At 38.2% G+C, this 21,688-nt stretch overlaps 3 protein-coding genes across 5 annotated transcripts in view; 1 reads left to right on the forward strand and 2 right to left on the reverse strand.

The window, feature by feature from the left end:
• The window catches only part of LOC120103720 (uncharacterized), a 31,706-nt gene extending 27,775 nt beyond the window's left edge, over positions 1-3,931 (reverse strand). The window contains exon 1 of one of the 2 annotated variants that reach the window (XM_039129357.2): positions 3,194-3,931. In XM_039129357.2, the coding sequence (XP_038985285.1) occupies positions 3,194-3,738 (545 nt within the window). In that variant the 5' untranslated portion in view covers positions 3,739-3,931. The remainder of the gene's footprint in view (positions 1-3,193) is intronic. The other variant, XM_039129358.2, reaches the window with a different exon arrangement.
• Positions 3,932-5,020: 1,089 nt separating this feature from the next.
• LOC103708661 (fasciclin-like arabinogalactan protein 21) lies at positions 5,021-6,401 on the reverse strand. Its single transcript, XM_008793697.4, has one exon. It carries the CDS (start codon positions 6,399-6,401, stop codon positions 5,118-5,120), a length of 1,284 nt encoding a protein of 427 aa, XP_008791919.1. The 3' UTR covers positions 5,021-5,117.
• A 5,985-nt stretch (positions 6,402-12,386) lies between these two features.
• On the forward strand, positions 12,387-20,476 carry LOC103708611 (transmembrane 9 superfamily member 2-like). 2 transcript variants are annotated; one of them, XM_008793622.5, is made up of 7 exons: positions 12,387-12,726; positions 13,355-13,395; positions 13,495-14,080; positions 15,750-15,887; positions 16,073-16,229; positions 16,400-16,884; positions 19,943-20,476. In XM_008793622.5, exons 1-7 carry the CDS (start codon positions 12,563-12,565, stop codon positions 20,160-20,162), a joined length of 1,791 nt encoding a protein of 596 aa, XP_008791844.2. In that variant the 5' UTR covers positions 12,387-12,562; the 3' UTR covers positions 20,163-20,476. The 2 variants fall into 2 exon arrangements, with proteins under 2 accessions (XP_008791844.2, XP_088577576.1); XM_088721450.1 differs by having other exon boundaries at positions 12,436-12,726; positions 13,355-14,080.
• Positions 20,477-21,688: the final 1,212 nt, after the last annotated feature.

Genomic DNA, 21,688 nt, shown 5'->3' on the forward strand with positions numbered 1-21,688 from the left:
AGCCAAACATTGTGAGCTCTTAATATAGTCTTAACCTGCGATGCATTTGATCCTATAAAAGTTTTCCTCTCTTCTAAACAAACTCCACTTCAATTTTGGAGACAGGACAAAAATCAAGTTTTGATATTGACTCCACATTTGATATAAAACATAGTAGCCGACGGTCTAATAATGAAAGTTCTAGAATGTTTTAGACTGAAACAAGATACCCCACCGACATGACCTTGAGAAAATTTGATGATCTAGACCAGTTACATGGACTCAGGTACATGTGTCTGGTGCAGACATGTTTGAGCATCAGGTTCTTCCCACGTCCAAGAATTTCTTCTCACAGACTTGTATCCAAGTGTAAAACAAACAAAAATGACCTAATTTTTGTGGATGCCTATGGCTAAAATTAAGACTCAAGGTAACACAAAGTCACAAACATACACTAGCATGTTAATTTGTTGAGTAACCAATTACCTAGTGCCAAAGCTAATTCTGGAAGAATATTACTAATAATACAGTATATGAAAGATATGATTTAGATATTAATGACATTTAGACAAATAATTCTGGCATTTCAATCCTCCCATAATTGATGATGAAACATCTGCTGCAGTGAGAGAGTTGATGGTGAGAAAAGTTTTCCTTCATTTGAACATCAACAAATATCTTCACGTATTTATCATTAAAGAATCTATTTTGTACATGGATAGAATCATTATTTACTTTTGGTGGTAATATTATTACTTTGTGCACTGCAATGAGATGCGAGTCATTGGTAATTGATGCCTTCATTCATCAAACAAATGTATTGTTTAAGAAAATGGTAAAGGTCAAAGAAATATGATTTGCAACATTAAGAACCACAATACAGAAGTCTGATGCATCGCTAAAATCTGAAGCATGTGGAAGCAACATTTTAATGTACTAACTGCAACCATCTTTACCAAGAAAAGTGATCTTTCATTAAAGAGATTCAAAGACCAAATTTATAGGAATATGTTCTTTTGAAATTTCTATTATCAAATAAACTAAAGAACAATCAGGACCCTTTTAGACCTCTGATATATGATCGCTCTTCAATATGTCAAATAGAATTCTAAGTTATGTGTCCTTAATATCTTAGGAGATATTTCAAAGTGCTGCAAATATTGTTGTAACTCTTCCAACACACCATCTAGTACCAACACCATCATGTGATCAGCATAATCCTTAAAATTCAAAATTTATCTATGATGGAATCACAATTTGTGCTATGTAGATCAGACTTCAATCTGGCATGATAAAAGAGTAAGCAATGTAGTTATACAAAAACAAAAATATGATGGGGAAGATGAAGAACTAAAAGGTCAATGAGAAACTAAGGGAGGGTTCGCAACCCTAAGACCCTGAAGGAATACTTTAGGAAATTTATAAGAAGTCCAGCTCAATGAGGAAACACGAGAGTCCACTGTGCAAACATAGGTGTTGAAATTTTCTGGTTAAATTGCAATGATGTTATGGTTATTTGAGTACGTGTATTTTAGACTTTAAAGTATTTTCCCTTATAATTGGCCTTAGTAGTATATCAGTCCTAGTTCCGTAATTTCATAATGCAGTTGTTAAAGTCATTGGTAGCATTCTAGATATTTGGCACTCTGGTCATCAAATGTGACGAGGTTTTCTTTAGCACATCAGCATTACATGTGATAACAAACAAATATTGGACTGATTTATCTTTTCAAGTAGTGCAGAATATATTTTAAAGCAAAGTATGATCTATAAAGATTCTAACTAGTATCAAAGCATCCTTAAAGTCAGCCCAAGCTTTGTTTTGTTCTTTTTTAATTTTTTGCCATCTTTTATATTTTAGGAAGACATTGGCATAGGCCACCCTGAGGTCCTTGCCACCTATTCCCTTATCGTTTACATGAATTCTGAATGGCTTTCATGTTAGATTTTGTTTGTTTTTTTTTTTTGGTTGAAAACTATCCATTCACTTCAAGAGATACAAGGTGCAAAGAGAGATTTTAAAGTTGATCTAAAGGTGTTCAGGTATGGTCAAGCATGCAAAGAAGGCCTAAAGATGAAATTATATATGATTCCTCATTCCCTCAACCTTGACAAGTGAGTTGTTCATGTACTTTCTAACCTAATTGGGGTCAATTAGTTCTATTATTGCATAAATCAAACTTGTTGATTTCGGAAACCAGGTGTGAAATATTTTATTAATTTTGTTGAGCAAAGATGAATTCAAATTTTATATTTGGCGTGAATAACAATATTGATAGCATATATTTAGTCAACACAAAGAACTAGTTACCACGATCAAACAAGTATAGAACTCATCCTAAGGTAAAAAGTTAGAAAGTATCTTCTGCATCTATTGTGATGGATTGTAAATTCAAAGACTAACACTAATCTCATACTTATCTTCCTAAATATGCTCTTTCCAAGAAAAATCAAACTCTATCGAAGAAAGACTTCATCTAGATTCAAATATTAGTGAGAACCCAAGCTTCATCATCCCATGCTCTTCCAACATACCTCAACAACAATAGCTCACTCAAGCAATCATTACTTCTTCACCCTTGATCATTACCTCATGTGCTTAAAACCATGACAAATGGCATTGGTACTTTCATTCTCACCTATCTTGTCACCTCTTTCTACATGTCCAAATTTCTCATGACCGTATTTTCTTCAAGTATATTGAGAAACACTATTAAAAGACCGTGAAATAATGGATGCATCCAACAACAAGTGAACTGAGCCTTCGCATTGGTTAGTTTTAAGGCCAAAAAAAAATTTTAACAGACATTTTATTAGAAATTATTGCTAGAACTGATATTAGCTGTGGGCCTGTTTGGCATTGTTGTCGTTTTTTCATTGTTTCTTCACAAATTAGCGAAATATCACAGTGAGGGACGTTGAAGATAGCATTTGCACAAAACTTCTGCCAACCCTTGCCTTTGTTTTCACTTTTTTTTTAAAGTAATAAATCTTGGCTTCCTAAAGCTCTAAAGATTTCACAAAAAAAAAAAAAAGGATTCTCTCATACATGCTGTTCATTTTTCCTCTTGGAATCTTGAAAAACAAAAACAGAAAACGAGAGCAATAGCAAACGAGATTTAAACAAAAGGAGTGTTTTAAAATCAATTTTCCACCAAACCATTTCAATCCTAAATTAAGGCAAAATCTAAGCTTTACAGAAAGGAAAACATACCTATAGAGGCTCCCGAAGGCCAAATTATCCCTATCCCCACGAAGATCGAAGTAGTAATCCTTGGCGGGCTTGGTGTCAGACCCAACCCAGGCTCGAACCCCCGACTTCCTCGAAGCGCCGTCATCCAGCCCCTCCCTCTCCCTCCTCCTCCTCTTCTTCTTCCTCCTACCCTCCTTGCGCTTCGACCGGCGATCCTCTTCCGACGAGGACGCCGAGGGCGAGGAGGCCACCAGATCGTACGTCGGCGGCCGCGCCGGAGGGGCCGCCTCGGCTGCGGCAGCCTCGTCCTCGGAGTCGGAGTCCTGCGGCAAGGAGGCGACGGGGCCGGCGCCGCCGGATCCCGGCAGGGAGGAGACGTCGAAGGTGAAGCTAGGGTTGGAGAGCCACTGGGAGGCGGTGGAGGAGCTCAGGGGAGGCGGAGATGGGTTTGAGGAGAGGGGGAAGAGAGGGAACAAGGAGGGGGTTGGGGGATTTGGCTGGGGGTCTTCTCCTCGGCCTCCTTCGTCGGTTGTTCTTCCGCCGTTCTTCTCGGCTTCGGTCTCCATGTCGGGTTTCGTTGCTTCGTCTGAGACGGCGATGGGATGAGGCGAGCCTCCGCCCGGCCGCTATTAAAAGGATCCGTTAAGACCGCCGAAGCAGCGACTCGCAGGAGCGAACCCAAAACCGGAGAGTTCTGGCATTCTACAAGAAGGTCGCATATGCCACATGAATGGTGCACGTGAGAGGTACACATAAGACATTGGATGGTCATAATTCATTTATCATGTTTTTTATTTTTATATTTTATTTTGAAATTTTGTTTCTATTAGACACAAAAAAAAAAATTCTCATTTTTTACTATCCACATGGATATCTCCGTACTCATGTTAGTTTAAAATGCCGGTTCAACAAAACCGGTTCATTTTTTTCTTCACAATTTTTTCCCTCTTAATATGGCTCTCTTGTTTGCTTAATAGAAGCAACCTAGAATAAAAAAATCCAGCTCCCCCCTCCCCTACTTCCACTGGATTTAGCCTTCACAATTTTTTTCCCTCTTAATATGGCTCTCATGTTTACTTACCGGAAGCAACCTAGAATCAAAAAACCAGCTGGATATAGAAGTTTCACATTTTCGCAGACCTCTTAAACCAGAGAATCAAAAATGTAATTCAAAAGCTACATTTCTTGTGATATTTAGGGAGTAGACATTTTGGGAGTAGGTTGAGCCTGAGACCGAAGCCTGGCTAGAGCCTGGATTAGGCCCATGGGGGGCGAGCCTGAGCCATCTGATAGTTTCTTTTTCGGCCGGGCTGGGCTAAAAATGGGCCCTATAAATTTTTATCAAATTTTCAGTCTGAGGGCTCAACCGTTCCCATTGACAGCCATGCATCCCTTGAATTTGTCATAACTGTTTACGTTTGGTTCACATATATGAATGTGAGTGCTACCACAATACCTACTTAGGATAAGAATCCACAAAAAAGAACACCATCTACAGGTAGCTGTCATGAACAATTTCAAATCCGAGAGAACATGACCAGAAGCAATGAGGCTGAGGCAGAGGAAGCACCGAAATGTTGCGGAATTGGTTTTGGGCAATCAGACTACTGTCCTCGAAGGTTTAATGTTAAATCCGCTCAATTGCTTCGTTTCCTTTGTTTGTCAATGAAGACACGGATTTCTTTTTATTTCATTTAGTAGATGGAAGCCATTGGTTTCTTCTCTTTGTTTAAGAAATGCAAACTAGAATGTCATGTTTTAGAAAGAACAGCGGACGAGACGGAGCAAAATATCGAACAAACAACTAGAACGAAGAACTTTGCTGTTGTAACCGCAATTAGCACCAGAGACTCGGAAATCCCATTCTACATTTCCATATCAGAAAGGATCGAAAATACCGAGTGGAGTGAGAAATCGGCGAAAAAAGGGATAAGGAGTCGGCAAGTCACAGTCCCTCGTCGTCGAGATCCACAAACGCTGAGATCGCTGGAGCGACGCTAGGTGCCATCTCCGAGCACCCGGCGGAGGCACCCGAAGCGCCGCAGGCCCCCCTCCTGCCGAAGGCTGCCCTCGTCGGCGCCGCTGCCTCAAAGATCCCTTCCTCCGGCGGCGCTGCAGCCGACCGCGCCGCCGCCATATCCGCCTGGTACAGGTGCGGGAACGGCAAGAAGATGCCGTGGACCACAATCTTGGAGTTGTAAACCGCGTCGGGGGCCTTGATCGGCACGTAGTTGATTCTGAGGCCCGATCCGGAGGGACCGACGGCGGCAGCGCCCGCGGAGCCGGAGTTGGTGACCACCAGGTGCTGGCCGTGGACCAGCGTCGGGAGGGCAGTTCCCGCCGGGAGCCTTAGCAGGTCGGCGTGCATCAGGAGGCGATTGGGGACGACGTGGAACCGGACGTTGGTTACGTAGGCGTGGCCGCCGGCGAAGATGGCGGAGTCGTCGAGGGCGAAGACCGTCATGTTCTGGAGGCCGGCGAGTTCCGCGTACTTGATACGCATCGCAAGGGCGAGGATGCTGTAACCCCTGATGCGGAGGCGGACCATGGCGTCCCGCAGCATGAGCTGCACGATCGCTGATCTGTGGATATTGCCGGCGATCTCCGGCGGAGAGTAAGAGTTGGGGTAGGGGATGTGGTCCTGGAGGCAAGAAAGCGGGGAGAGGGGGCTGACGAAGCCCTGGAGGCCGTGGATCACGATCCGGCCGTCATTGAAGAGGTCCGGCCGGGTGACCTCGACGCCGTCGACGAAGATCTTGACGGCGGCGGGGGAGGAGGAGTTGGATCCTGGGCGAGGGGATGTGGAGGTGACGGTGAGGCAGCGGCCCGGGCTGGCGGTCTCGAGTTTGGTGCCGAAGGCGATCTTGGAGAGGTGGATCTTGGAGAAGAGGCCGGGGACGAGGTGCTCGCGGAGGAGGGCAGCGGGGGAGCAGGCGGCGCAGGAGCGAATGGAGTCGTCCGAGGGAGCAAAGACGGTGAAGGGGGAGGAGGAGGCGGCGGCAGAGGCGGAGGAGACGAGGGCGGGGACTGCCATTGCGAGCTCCTGGAAGCCGAGGTTGGCAAGGATCGAGCCGAGGAGGGTCGCCTGGTGCGGTTCTTGGGGCGGCGGAGAACCGGATCCGGCGGCGGAGGCTGAAGGGGGCGATGGCTGGAAGGCGGCGGAGGAGAGTAGGAGGAGGGAGAGGGAGACGAGAGAGAGTAGGGAGGAGAGAGGGGAAGGGGAAGCCATGAACGCTTCTAGAAGAAGTGGGGAGTGAGTGCAGTGGAGGGAGCTGGGAGCGGAGAGGGGTATTTATAGAGCCAAGGTGGAGTGGGAGCTGGGCGGTTAGGCCGTTTTGTCCGTACCGTCCTTTTCAAAATTTTATCTGACTAAAATTTCCTTTAGCATTCCATGAATTACCTAAATTGCTAGGGGTTTGGCATCACACTTGGGGCGCAAGGATTAAAATGAACCGGGTAAGGGTCAGGCAAGTGCGACCCAGCCCGACCCGACCCGACCCGATAAATTTGAGATTAGCTATGTGTCAACATGTTGTACAAGAACAAAAGATAAATTTATAAGTATAATGTTCTAATAAGTTTTTTTTTTGAGCGAATGTAATTAGTTTTATACAAAGACAAATACAATTCGGCTAGAACAATCTAACTCTTATGGGCGGCTGAGTTATCCAACTTCATTATGAATAATCTCCTATGAAACTTGCATATTTGGATGGGTTAGATTTTTGAACATAAAACTTTTCAATCCCTTCCCTTCTACTAGGATTGGCAGACTATGTTCCAAAATACTAAATGGTGCATATATGTAATGAAGTAGTGGTTGATCATTCATCGGGCTCTATTACAAAATTGGATCAGAAATATTGAAGAAAAAAGGTCATTTGTTTGGTGACATGAGGTTGAGGCAGCAACTCTCTTTTTATTCCTCGATCTAGATTGGATATGACTCTAGCTTCTAGATTTCATATAGTTCAAATTTGCTATAATATCTAAAAACTTTCTCACTTTAGTTCTTAAGGTCCAAACATCATGCAAAGCAAGCTTCCATGCATAGCTCACCTACTTCAAATGTGATGTCAACAAACGAAGCTAATAAACTTGATTTGCTCGCAGCTCTTATGCCTTACGCATTCTCAATGGACTGATCATATTTGTACCCATCGAAACATGGTTAGGTTTGACAATTTAGGCTCACCACAAATCTTAGTGTACAAAGAGCCTTCAAACATAACTTAGGCTTAGCCCTTGCTTTCGCTATTCTATATTTGACCATTGTAGGCATGGTTAAACTTATGGACATTTATACTTGGACTTATGCCCAACATGTTCTCAATAGACTGATCGGAGTTGTAACCATCGAAACATAGTTAGGTTTTTGTATGTTCAAGAGTACGTAACTCCTATGTGATTAGTCTAGGCCTCGACAATGATGGTAAACTAATATTAATTCTTGATTCCATGTTGTTTTGAAAGCCTTAGGCCAATTTCAAGCCAGTCGAGTTGTAGGTTTGAATAATTTAAGATTTGAATTTGCTAGCTCAAGCCTATCTGAAGCCTAAGTTAATTTGATTTTGGCTTGTTATGCCCAAATTATTTTTTTACATATATATCTTTGCATATATGATCTATGCATATTTACCCTATTAATCACTATTTACATTTACACCCTCCATATCATTCTTTTTTGCATGGATGCCTCCTATGTTAGTTTTTAGGCTGGAGGTGTTAATGAATAATTGTTCTAAGTATCATTTAACACTAGTACCCTTTCATGTTAATATATCTGAAGAAATTAAAAGTTAGTTTGTTTTGAAAAGTGCCATATTTTTTTAATCAAATTTCAAGGATATTAATGAAAAAATAATAAAATGATTTTTTAATTACAATGGTTATTTATTAATACTGCAACCGGAAACTAACATGGGGTTATCCACACAAAAACGTAGTGATTGGAGAGGTATATGACAATAGTGATATTCGGAGCGTAAATATGCAATAAGCTATATTTACAATGGTATATATATATGACCATTAATTTAGTATGTTCCTTTAGACATGAACTACTTTGGTAAGCCTAGCTTTACCATTCCATGGGGATCGAGGCTATTAGATAAAGCCTAAAGCCATCTAATTCCATAGAGTAGGTTTTTCTCAAAGGAAAAATAAGTTAAAAAGTTAATTCATCAATTAAATTATAAACGTCAATTTCAATTTGTAGGAGCAAAAATTGATCATCTTATCGACTCAGCCTTCTCCAAGATCCCTAATCTTGGCGAGGATTTAACTTGAGGTGTCTAGATGCATCGTAGTGCTGTCAAGGCTGACCTTCTTATTCTGTAACACGGTAAAAGAGTTTTAAGTACTTTGAACCATTTTGTAATCCAAAGGGCCGAAACCTACCTATTTTCAGAGGTTTTTTTGTTCTTTTTTATGTTGATGAGATTAAATAAACGTTCAAATTCACCTTCAAAATATAAGACTAGATTTAGACTCAACCTACCAAGTATTAATTTCCTCTAGCTATTAAGCCCTTCAAAGCCTATCAATATTGTTTTTTGGGTCCATGTGAGCTTTTTTGAACTCTTTAATTTGAGCCCATTTAGTTGTAAGCAGTTTAGGCCCATTCAGTTTTAGTTTTGGTTCAGTTCGATATGAACTGATAGGAACCTGTTTCAATGGAGTTAGGCCTTGGCTTAAGCCAACCAGCAAGTGCCTGATCCTAGGCACAACAGAGCACAGAATTAAACTCGCCTTATCTCCTATAGTTTCTACTTAACCTTCGAGAAGTGATTCTTTGCTTGCATTATATCGGTTGCATCTTCTATTTATTATTTTGATTATAATTTTTTTATTTTATTTATTCTTTGTTTGTGATAATATTTTTTTTTAGTTTGTTTTTTTTTTGCATGTACACCTTCTTAAATATATAAAATTATATGAATACCCTCATAAAATTATTATTTACATGTATATCCTTCTTTATTTTTCTTTTTTGTATTTATATTTGTACCATCTAACATTGTTAAAAATTAAACGGCTTAAAGCTAAAATAACTGAAATATCCTTACAGGTAGATATGTTAAAAAAAGAAAGTTAGAGTATGTGTATATATATATATATATATATATATAGAGCAAATTTTATGAGGGTATTTATGTAATTTTTTATATTTATGTAAAAAATATATTAAAAAAAGATCAAAACTCGGCTGGAACTTGCTAAGACTTTTATGATTCAGTTAGATTGACAAGTCAAAAAAAGATTGAGCCACATTTTAATCTTACTTTCTAAGATTATAACTCGGTCGAGTTGGAATATTAATTGATCATTTTGGTAATGTTATTCTCTGTTAATATAATTATCATTATTGAATCTTTGACATTTATATATTCTTCATAATTTCTAAAAGATTAAAACATATCAAATTTAAATTAATTATAGATACTTAGATTAGTAAAATATTTTTTAGTAATTTATAAATGTTAAGTTATTGTTTGTTTTTAAGGCGAAAATATTGTAAAAGCAATATGATTCATTCTATAAGAGTTGATATTAACATGAGATCATGTGATATGATAATTGTCGCCCAGTTATGCAGCCCAAGAGTGGAGAGGGGGTGAATTAGGTTTTTCAAAAACTTCAATCAATAATGCAATGAAAATAAATGTTTAATTGATGAATATTGAATTTAACAAATGAGCAGTAAACAGATATGCTAAAGATAAAAGCAAGTAAAACAAACAAAGCAAACATAAGAAATTTATTATAGTTTAGTGTTAACCCTGCACCTATATCCACTTTCCAAGGTCTCTTGGAAATTTTACTATAATCTATAACCCATATTACAACCTAGTTGTTTTTCGAGTTCACAACAAAACCTAGTTAATTTTTCCAAGTCAATCAATCAAAATCTTTACTAATTATTTTTTGGATTTACAACCAACCTAGTTGATATTTCCAGGTCACTCAATCAAAATCTTTATCAATTGTTTTCCGGGTTCACAAGTAACCTAGTTAATTTTGTAGGCCGATCAACCAAGCCTTCTTTGAGCCTATGCTAGGCTCAACACAATCTAATTTAAAGTTTGGATGGACTTTTTTCTTATTAAAGATTTTGTTATTTATTATTTGGCATAGGCAATCCAAGACTTTAGGGGTTTATAGTACTATAGTAGAAGCTACAGTTCTTATTAGTTAATTATTAGTTGACCGCACTTAAGAATTAAGAATGATATGCATATACTAACTTTAAGAATGTCAAGGGGTGGATTTGGTAATAAACCACCGCTTCTCGAACTGGAATGGAAACCAAATGATTTTTGCAATAAAGAATTATAATTGCCACTAAAAAAACTGCAAAATAAAAATCAAAATTGAAAAATTGAAAACCTTTTAACTTTTTTATTTATTTCAAATTAAAAATATCATCTATAAATTTTCATACTATAACATACCAGCTCATTTAATATATATATCCATAAATAATAACAAAACCATCCAACAAACACAATTATTCAAGTTAAAAATTAGTCCAACTATATCAAAAAAAATATAATGATAAAATTTTCAATACAAATGCATTTTGATGAACTTAACATGACGAATCAAAGGGAGGAAAAAAATCTATCCCTCTTTGTTCTAGATTTGGAGAATGTGCAGTCTAGATTGAGTCATTGAGTGGGACAGAAAATGATCCAGATTATCTCATGAAGTTTTTAATTTGAATTTATACTAAATACAAAGGATATTGAGGGTATTAACTATTGGGTATATTCAATTTCAGGTTCGGTATCGAGTTTAGTTTTAGGTTCGGTATCGGATTCGGTTTTGAAATTAAAATTGAAACCAAACAGCTTTTAATTTTTAAAATCATCACGGAAGCCATCCCCACTTTATTTTGCTTAAAACCACCATGTTCAGTTCGAGGAAAGATAAAATATTCGGTGTCTGTCCTTGTTGACATTCCTACATACCTTTCTATGATGTTTAATTAGATGGAGCTTCTTGAGACACTCAATTTGGCTCCTTTGTGCTAAATAATTAGCCATTTAGCCTGATATTGGTTTAATAAAATTAGAAATTAGCTAATAGAAATATAGAGGATAAATAGATGGAAATATGTCTTGTAAATGATGAGGTACCAGCAAGTTCTTGCTTTTGATCCTAGCTCCCTAAGCAAAATTCAAAAATGGCAGAAAAAAAATACACTGAAGCATGACTATTAACAATGACATAATAAATACAAGTGTATAAATAAAAATATAACTTCTCCAAGTACATTTTAGAAGAGGCACTTGGGCCTGAAAATTTGAGTCATTCAATTGGAACAATGAGTTTTTAGTTGGATTACTTATTTAGGATTGAATGATCTAGTATTTGATCTAACTAGAAAATCCATTTTTTCGCAAAATCTCTAACTTGAAATTGCTATCGATCCAATCCATATTGAACGATCTTGAAATTTGATCATGAAGCTTCAAAGCAATAAACCCATCAACCATCACCAACACAGAAAGTGACAGCTTGAAGGAAAGTGCAAAACCAAGTTTTTTAATAACCATTTTAACAGATGTCATTTTGCTTAATATTTTTGGCACTAACCGGTACTACATATAAAACATCAATTTTATATTTCTAGTTTGATATAAATTGATATTTTTGAGATATTTTTAAATATAGCATTATAAATTATAAATCAACTCAATGCCTTAAATAATACGTACCCTCTCTCTATTGCTTGCTGGCTAATATTTTTGTTGAAAAAAAAATAAGAGATGAAAATTATATTTTTGCCTGTCTGTTACAATGTACAGAAGCAGCCTTTATATAAATTAGGAGGCTGACGAAGTTTGATAAGGCCGACAAAGTTTAGCACAATCAATTAATCAATGAATTCTAACAATTTTGTACTATAATAATCACCATATATCAATCAAGATATTTATATCACTATAACTTATTTTTTTTTTTTAGCTTTTCATCTCAGCTAATTCCAAGATCTCAATTTATCTTCCTATGTTTTCAGCCCAAAATTAGCCATGCTCCTAAATACATATTCTTCACCACCTACATGCCAACCTGTTACACCGGCTCACCTGGCCCACAACAAACCCGGCTCAAATGCGTATTGACCGGCCACCAACCGGTTGGCCGTCACTTTTTGGAGGACCCACATACCCAATTAGTCCTCGCTCGCCCTCGCTTCAACTCACTTGGGTTGGGGTCCAAATATATATGTATATATGATTTTTTTTATTTTTTGGTGCTTCGTTTAGTGCTTCGTTTAAGGGAGTTCGGCGTCGGCGAGCTGCTTCTCTTCTATAAAATACCTCTCGCGTCAAAGCAGAGAGAGACGGAGAGAGCGCGAGCGAGAGGGAGCGAGGGGAGGAGATGGGGATTAAGAAGCCGATGGATTTGGTGGCGGCGTTGGCAGCGGTTTTCGGTCTATGTTACGGGATTGCCGGAGTGGCGGCCGACGCGTCCGATCACCGCTACAAGGCCGGGGAGGCGGTCCCTCTATACGCCAACAAGGTCGGCCCTTTCCACAACCCCAGGTAGGGTTCATCTCTTCCCCTTTATAAAGTTTATTTTGGCTGAAATGGCCTCTTCTGGCATTGGATCTCTTCTTGTCCCTTTCGGATCTGCTAGATTTCTAGGGTCTAGATGCCATGTCGGGTTTGATACGGGATCTGTCTGGTCTGGTTATTTTTTACTTATGGGATTTTTTATCTGATTTGACCTCTATTAGTTTAGATCCATTGGATCTGGATGAATTTGGGGATTTTAATCTGGGGAACATCGCTACTCGACTGGTAATGGGGGAGTTGGTAGATGTTGTACCCAAAATATAAATTTTTAGTCGTAAAAGTTTGATAATTATTTGATTAGTTTGTAAGTTAAGGAGAATTTGTGACTGTGAAATTGTTGGTCCATTCAAAATAGAAGAAATTTCATGAAAAAAGGTTTCTTTCCGTTAAGATTGTTCAGATCTACTAGGCCTTGTTTAGTTGTGATCAGAATATGGGAAGTTGTTCTAGATTTTGAGATTATATTGATTGACCATTATGACAAGATGTAGTTGTTGGACACCCTTCACTGCAACCTCCATTGTTTCTTCTTTGACTTGGATTCAATACTTAAATGTTATGATTTCTAATTGCACTCATGTGTTCCTTCTTTCAGTGAGACGTATAGGTACTTTGATCTCCCCTTCTGCATTCCAGGTCTGGTTACACACCTTGTTTCATGCTACCTTGTTTTATGTATTCGCATGCTTCATACTACGTATAGTTTGTTTTTTTATCAATCATGTGTTGAAACAGAACATGTGAAGGAGAAATCAGAAGCTCTTGGTGAAGTGCTGAATGGGGACCGCCTGGTCGATGCTCCATACAAGCTTGACTTCCGCGTCGATCTGGATTCCAAAGTGGTGTGCCCGAAGAAGCTGAAGGGAGAAGATGTGGCCCAGTTTAGGAGTGCAGTCCTCAAGGACTACTACTTCCAGATGTACTACGATGACCTCCCCATTTGGGGATTCATTGGGAAGGTTGACAGGGAAGGCAAAACTGATGAGAATGAGTACAAGTACTACCTTTACAGGCATATCCACTTTGAGGTCTTATACAACGGTGACCGTGTGATTGAGATCAATGCCCACACCGATCCCAATGCGTTGGCTGATGTCACTAAGGACAGGGAAATTGAGGTGGAGTTCTTGTATTCAGTGAAGTGGAAGGAGACAAGAACACCGTTTGAGAACCGGATGGATAAGTATTCGCAAACTTCATCACTGCCACATCACTTGGAAATTCATTGGTTCTCCATAATTAACTCATGCGTCACGGTTCTTCTGCTGACTGGATTTCTTGCCACGATTCTCATGCGGGTGTTAAAGAATGACTTTGTCAAGTGAGAATGTTTTCAATTTCTTTATTTTTTTTTACATTATTCTGTTTTATTTTTTTTTTCCATTTTAAGCGCATGCTTGGAAATTAGCACACGGCACATGAGATATAGAAAATCAATGGATCTCTAAGAGCAATATAAGTAGAATTGAGATAGAATCTATAAAACCTGGTCTTTTTTGAAAAACGATAGATTAACAACTCCACTAAAACTACATGAACTTTGATTTGTGTTTTCATATATTTGAGCATGGACATCCATATTGCTGCAACACATCTGTTTCGATCCTTTTATTGACCTAACTGCATGATACACCATATCGGCTCGAATCGGGTGGCACGGAACATACCGTACCGTACTAGTTCGATACCGATATCCGATACGGGTGGCATACTGACACTTGGTATGCCAAAAAAAATTCGTATCGTATCGTATCGTATCGATACTGTGCTAGTGTGGCACCGGTACGGAATTTGGTACCGAGACGGCGAACTTTGGACCCGAGTATACTTTATCATATGTGTTAGAAACTATGTGCAAATTTTATTGGAGCAAGGGATTAACAATTTTCAAAAATCAATAAATTCTTGGATTTAATTATTATTTTGTATGTCAACGTAGCTCTTGAAGACACATGTGATCTGTATCAGTATATGTTGCCATCATAGATTTTTTTGAAAACTGTATTTTATGTGTATATATAGGTACTGGTTATTGGAACTTGCAATTGATTCATAATATGCTGCTATTGTATATTATGATAATATTGTGGTTGTCAGTTCTAGATCTTATTGAAAGCACAACATGCCACTTCGTGCATTTTCCACTGGACAGCAATTAATATGGGCTGAAGTAACATAGTGGCTTACGAGCTATGACACCGACAAAATATGCTACTTGCTAGAACAATAAGTATATAACATAAATATATGGTGATAAACATTGTCCAATATTATATATGTTATTATGATTTTGAAATTTATTATTGAAATACTGAGATTTCATTCAAAATCTTTACTTAGATGTTCAAATCCTTGTTTGCTACTGTTTTGAAGTCAGTCACCAATTAGAATTCTGTATCTGGCATACTCTTAAAATTCTATTACTTGTTGAGCTGTTTAAAGATAACAATTAACAAGCTTTGATGGCCTAAAAGTCCTGTGTAAAAAAAAAAGTCTACAATGCTATCTATAGTTAACTATATAAAGTATGAGAATGATAGGAACATATTAGAAAATTGTATGAATCACAATGTGTTCACCACTGGTAAATGCAAAACCTTCCCAGATTATATGGCCCAAGATGAACTTGATATAGCCTCAGATGAGACAGTATGGCGCCCAATGCATGGATGGGGCATGGAGTTGTTCGTGCCGGAAGAATATTAGCTTGTCATGCTACATTTAGAAGATATATACTGGTGCTAGCTGAAGTCTAAAGCTATAAACTATATTCTTAGTAATCTCTGAGATTTTAGTATCAAGTTTTTAATTGGATTTACGGAACAGGAATCGGGTCCTCAGAGGTGTTTGCAGATCATGATGGTGTGTTTCTGTGCATGCTAGAGAAAGAGAGCAATAGAATAATTTATCTGCTCTCTTTATATGCTTAAAAATATAGTCGCAACATTCAATTGATTAACCCTCTGTTAATCTCTCTTCTATGATTAAAGGTATGCTCATGATGAGGAATCAGCTGAAGACCAGGAAGAGACTGGATGGAAATATATCCATGGGGATGTCTTTAGGTTCCCGAAGCACAAGTCACTCTTTTCTGCCTGTGTTGGTTCTGGCACTCAGCTATTTGCTCTGTAAGCTTTGGATATAAATCTTGTATTGTTTGATTTTGTTAATCTGAATGCACTACTGATAAATAATATGTTCAACTAATAGATGTATCATTTATTTAAATGTCCACATATTATCTAGCAAACTATGATTTGTTTGTCTTTCATCTTCCTTATACTGTTTTTTTTTTGTGTGGCATACTTGGCAGTGCAATTTTCATATTTATTCTGGCTTTAGTTGGGGTGTTCTACCCTTACAATCGAGGTGCTCTTTTCACTGCACTGGTTGTCATCTATGCACTTACATCTGGTATAGCTGGTTATACTTCCACTTCTTTCTATTTTCAGCTCGAAGGAACAAACTGGGTGCGTCCCTAATTTTCTTTTCATTTATCATTTTATGTTTCATTTTTTTCTTCATTCATTAGTCTTAACATGTAATTGCTTTTCAAACATATGCAATATGTGCAAATAAAATGTATGGGATGAATAAATGGAAGTATTTGTTGTTACTATTTTCACATTTCTGTTTGCAGGTAAGGAATTTGCTGATGACAGGATGCCTGTTTTGCGGGCCTCTGTTCCTGACATTCTGCTTTCTGAACACTGTTGCCATTGTATATAGTGCTACAGCAGCACTCCCATTTGGCACTATTTTAGTGATTCTTCTCATATGGACACTGGTAACTTCTCCTCTGCTTGTTCTGGGCGGGATTGCTGGCAAGAACAGCAAGGCAGAATTCCAGGCTCCTTGTCGCACTACTAAGTATCCTCGAGAAATCCCACCTCTGCCTTGGTATAGAGGAACTATTCCGCAGATGGCAATGGCTGGTTTTCTACCCTTTAGTGCTATTTATATCGAACTTTACTACATTTTTGCAAGTGTCTGGGGCCACCGAATTTACACAATCTACAGCATCCTCTTTATAGTCTTTATCATTCTTCTCATAGTCACTGCCTTCATAACTGTCGCATTGACCTACTTTCAACTTGCTGCTGAAGATCATGAATGGTGGTGGAGGTAAGCCAGATATTTTTGTTTATCCATTGACTTGATAGGTATTTCATATTATTTGTGTTAGCTGTCCCTGCATTGAGACTCTCTTTACATATATATTTCTAATGGTTTTCCAGATCCTTCCAGGCCTGCTATTTATATAACTTTGTAACTTTTGCTTGGTATGCATGGGGCCTTAGTTAGTTTCTTTTTTTTCTTTTTCTTGATCACCTTTTGTTGCTGATTTTTCGGAAGTTAATCTGCACAAGATTAAATTTTGTATTTATCCTGTAAGGGAAATGCCAATGAGTGCTGCAATGAATGCCTTTGTACTAGTGACATGCCACTAAAACTAACTTTTAAGCTAAAAACTTTGTATATATAAATGCACACTACTCCAAAACTCTCTCCTCGAAGTTCTTGAATTTGTTTCTTGTCACAATCTGTATTTTTTTATCATGTATCGTACCCATTTCCTTTGTTAGTACTGAGGGAAGGTGATCTAATAATTTAATTGTTGACATTTTGTTTGAAAAATAATGGTTCAAAAGCTTTGGATCTTGCATTGAACTTTTCAAGTTGGGATCACAAGTTAGCTCTTTTCATCTCCTTATGTTTGTCACTGCCCATGTGTTCCCTCCCCCCTTATTTATGGAGAAAAGTGAAACAATGGAAGGTAAATCTGGGACCCTACAGAAAAGATGACCATGGAGTCATTTATGGTGTGCATGAGAAGGAAAGGGAGGTCAGGGAATGGAGTTAGAGGTATCTTGGCTCTTGGGTTGCGTAAATTGTACAACTTAAACACTTTTGAATTCGAAAGATCTATAGCCTATATGAAATTTATCCATTAAAGAGAAAGGTGTCTACATCATATGGATGTTCTGAGGCATTCAGAGTGACAATCCATCTTGTCTTTAATGTTTTGTGCTTTCTTTTCTGTGCACTCTCATCTGTGAGAAGTTAATGCTATTTTCTACAGTTGTATTGTGTGCTACAGCTTTATAAATGCTTGTTCATTTCATGAAATGCTAAATTTCAACTCCAGTTAGTTTAAATTATGGAACCTTTAATTTAAAATTAGACATGCATTCCGATCACAGTTAACACGTTGGTTATATATGTTTTCTAATTTATGTTTTAGATAATGGACTTATGAGTCTAATTTTCAAGTCAGATTGATATTTGCTCAAGCCTAGATTGCTTAAAACTGCCTTGTTGCAATTAGTCCAGTGCAATAAAATAGATATTCAAATTTAAGGTCTGAAGGGCAATAAAAAAGACAACAGAAATACTACAATAATTTATAAATTTTTAAACAACTTATTTGTAAAAATGATCAAGTTGATGTTCAGTGTGTCAGAGATATGAACATCCAGTGCATGCCACCAGCCCTATCTATGCATCCGAGACAAGAAGTTTCAGATGTTCATAAGTGGTGGAGCCTATGAAATAGCTGAAAAGATGGTATAATTGCTTCAATCGAAGGGATTTGTTGCTAGCCAGCAAGGTAGAAGTGCTTAGAGGAGCCTTAGGTGGTGGGCTTTGATGAGCCAATATGTTAAGAACGGGGAATCTGGTTTAAATAGGTTCCAAAAGTTGGAAGTTTGGTATGAAGCATATGTTCAAATAAAGGTATTGAAATGATGGTTTTCTGGACTGATAGTTGAAGTTCGGCCTGATTTAGTAGGCTGTTAATGCATGTGGTGACTGCTGCCTGATGCTATATTCCAATCCTCTTATTTGCGTGTCTGATTTTCATGAAATTCAGATAAAACATCATCCACCATTACGCTGCTGATTACATGGCAATGAAGTTATGCTTTTAAGGAGGTTTTCTGTTGTTAGGGTTTAGGGTTTCTGGTGTTAGCTTAACAATTGACATAGATCAAGATACCTATCATCATGACCTTATTATGGTGATTTAGTAGGTTATTAATGCATGCGGGGACTGCTGCGTGATCTTATATTCCAATCCTCTCCTTTGCGTGTCTTGATTTTCATGAATTCACATAAAACATCATCCACCATTACGTTGCTGATTACATGGCAATGAAGTTATGCTTTAAAAGAGGTTTTCTGCTGTTAGGGTTTAGGGTTTCTGTTGTTAGCTTAATAGTTGACATGGATCAAGATACCTATCATCATGACCTTATTATGGAAGATAATACTTATTTGCTCCTGGGCTTGCGGTTTCCTTTAAATTATGTGCAGTTTGTGAACTATAGCATGCATAGTTCACCAATAGGATTTGAGTATTGTTATTCTTTGGACCTGGGTCAATGCTGCAGAGCTGCCTTAGAAGGTCTTTTAAAGTTGAGCCCGAGAGAGTCCAAAAATGGGTATAGGTTTTTAGAACAAAACATTGTTGAAGACTTGGAGTTATTTATAGTTCTTACTTCTTATTTCCATGCAGCATTATGTAGTGATATCCTTATTCTAAAAAGACTTAGGTTAAACTCAGCAGCTCTATATGTAAACAGCCTTTTTTAGAAGCATATACATATCCTTGTTTCTGCCTCTTAACTTTGTCCATTTTCTGCATTATTTTACATGTGTCCCAAAAGAAGGTGCAATTGATCTGTTCCTGAACATTTCATCCAAAAAATACTGGAATGAGTAAAACTCATGCCGAGAGCCTTATACTCTTATCAAAAAAGACTAACAAAGATCAGTAGCTCAGATTGCTTATTTTATACAGCATGTGTAATGTTTTCGATTGAAAATATATCCTCCTCTTGGTGATGCATGAATTTGGAAACTCAACGGATCTAGTTAGTGGTTCCTATTTTGTACCTTTTCTTCCGAATTTAAAGTTGGCTTGGTGTATGTAAATGATAAAATTACATTAGCTTTGAGTATTTGCTGCTGGCTGCTGATATTGTTTCATGAAAGAAAATGTTCTCTTGGATGGCCATGGGCTACCGAGCTAGATCGCAGGGGCATGCACTAGTTGGCACACCATGTTGCTGATTGCACTGGTGCTCGTATGCAGCTTTTCTAAATTAGGGATGCACCTCAAATTCTTTTTGTGTACATGTCTTTGAATTTTGAAACCTTGTGTCTGCTTGCTCTGATGCAGGTCATTCCTTTGCGGAGGATCAACCGGTCTATTCATTTATGGGTACTGCTTGTACTACTACCATGCTCGGTCCGACATGTCAGGTTTTATGCAAACGTCGTTCTTCTTCGGGTACATGGCTTGCATCTGCTATGGTTTCTTCCTACTTCTCGGGGCCATTGGTTTCCGTGCTGCCTTGTTATTCGTCCGTCACATATACCGATCTATCAAGTGTGAATAATCAGTCATCCTTGGATCATGTTAGGTATGTTTCTTTTTTCTGCTTTATATAGGCTTTCCCATAGAGAGAGAGACTTGCTATTTGTGAAAGGTGGTTGGACTTTACCTGTGGACATGGAGCAGCAGCTGGATTTAGAGCTGGATCACCATTTCTTGAACTGAGGCTGAACCTTCTAGATTGTTATTTTGGTGCGAGTCAATTGTAATCTTGTTCTTCTTGTATTCTGCTCCCTCAAGAGCTCTTGTTACTCTGCGAAGAAGTTTGTACCATTACATGGACCTACATATTCTAGAATACAGTATCTTTTTTTTTAAGTTAAGCTTTTCTTTTGATCCATAGCTCTCCATCTGACGGTACTCATTAAAGTTATATGAAATAAATTTTTGACAATTCAGAGTCCAAACTAGACCTTTTTTGAGCCTCAGGTTTTCTAGACATTTTTTTTGTTAAAAAAATGCAACAAATACACTTACAAAGATTATTTTTTGATTCACCATGGTATATATTCTCCAACTTGTTGATTTCTAAAGGTCTTGGATGGATATCACACCAACGGTCTTGGAAGCAGAGGAGAAGAACTTCTCTTTTCGTTGTAGTCTTACCCCAAACAAAGCAAGATAGGAGAATACAATAGAATAGCTAGCTATCTGCTCCTTTATCTCTCTCATAAGCTTCAGAAAAGACTGGAATTTCCGTGCAATGTTCCAAAGGACCGTAACATTCCTTTTTAACTAACAAGATTATTTGAATATTAAAGTCACTATAGTGAAGCTGGACTGACCATTTTCTTGGATATAAATAGGAGGATTTCCTTAGACTTTCTTAGTTTACTCCAACATATGTTGTTGTACTTCGCGAAGGATTCACCTTCTTTTGCATGAATTCACCATTGGATTATGCAATGGCAGCTTCGAGATTTATGCAAATGGTTGAATAAAAGAGTTTGGAGTGCTTAGAGATTTGCGTGAGGCATGATCTAATGGCTGGTGTGTGAAAGAAGATCAATCATTCTTTCACGTAAAGATGCAACCCAAACCCATCCTTATGGATCAACTGGAACGTGGTTTGGAGGCTCCAGGCTTACCCAGATATAAAGGCCTGCAATCTTTGAATGTTAACATAAAATAGAACCGCAGGCCATAACCCTTTCTCATTATTAGGAGGGCGCCATCCCACAGGAGAAGAAACGAGACCAAGCATGGCGATTACAAGGCCTTGAATCTAGCCGCCTGTAGAAAATCCAACAGTTATCAGGAGAGTGGGAAAATTTGATATACGGAAAGATATGGTAGTGAAGGTGGTGGTTTGGCTTGAACAAAGAAGCAAAAGAGAGAGAATAAGAGTAGGTGGGAGAAAACAATGGTGATCTGCCCGCATCGAACATTCTCCTGGCGGGGCGGGGGCCCAGTGGGGGCTGCTACGCGGGGGTGGGCTTGTCCCTTCCTCCTCCCTACCCCTTTTTCTTTAGCAAAAAAAAAAAAAAAAAAAAAAAAAATAATGGTGAGAGAAAGAGAAAGGCCTCGCCG

This window comes from Phoenix dactylifera, chromosome 5 (genome assembly GCF_051530095.1).
Source record: "Phoenix dactylifera cultivar Ajwa chromosome 5, Ajwa_hap1_PhDact_Kaust_v1.1, whole genome shotgun sequence".
Taxonomy (NCBI): Eukaryota; Viridiplantae; Streptophyta; class Magnoliopsida; order Arecales; family Arecaceae; genus Phoenix; species Phoenix dactylifera.

Excerpts from the sequence above, each read along its gene's own strand:
- LOC103708611 (XM_088721450.1), top strand. The coding sequence starts at position 12,563 with ATGGGGATTAAGAAGCCGATGGATTTGGTGGCGGCGTTGGCAGCGGTT. Across the intron at positions 15,888-16,072 it reads GGCACTCAGCTATTTGCTCT|TGCAATTTTCATATTTATTC; the intron begins GTAAGCTTTGGA and ends CATACTTGGCAG. Across the intron at positions 16,230-16,399 it reads AGCTCGAAGGAACAAACTGG|GTAAGGAATTTGCTGATGAC; the intron begins GTGCGTCCCTAA and ends TTCTGTTTGCAG.
- LOC103708661 (XM_008793697.4), bottom strand. The coding sequence starts at position 6,401 with ATGGCTTCCCCTTCCCCTCTCTCCTCCCTACTCTCTCTCGTCTCCCTC.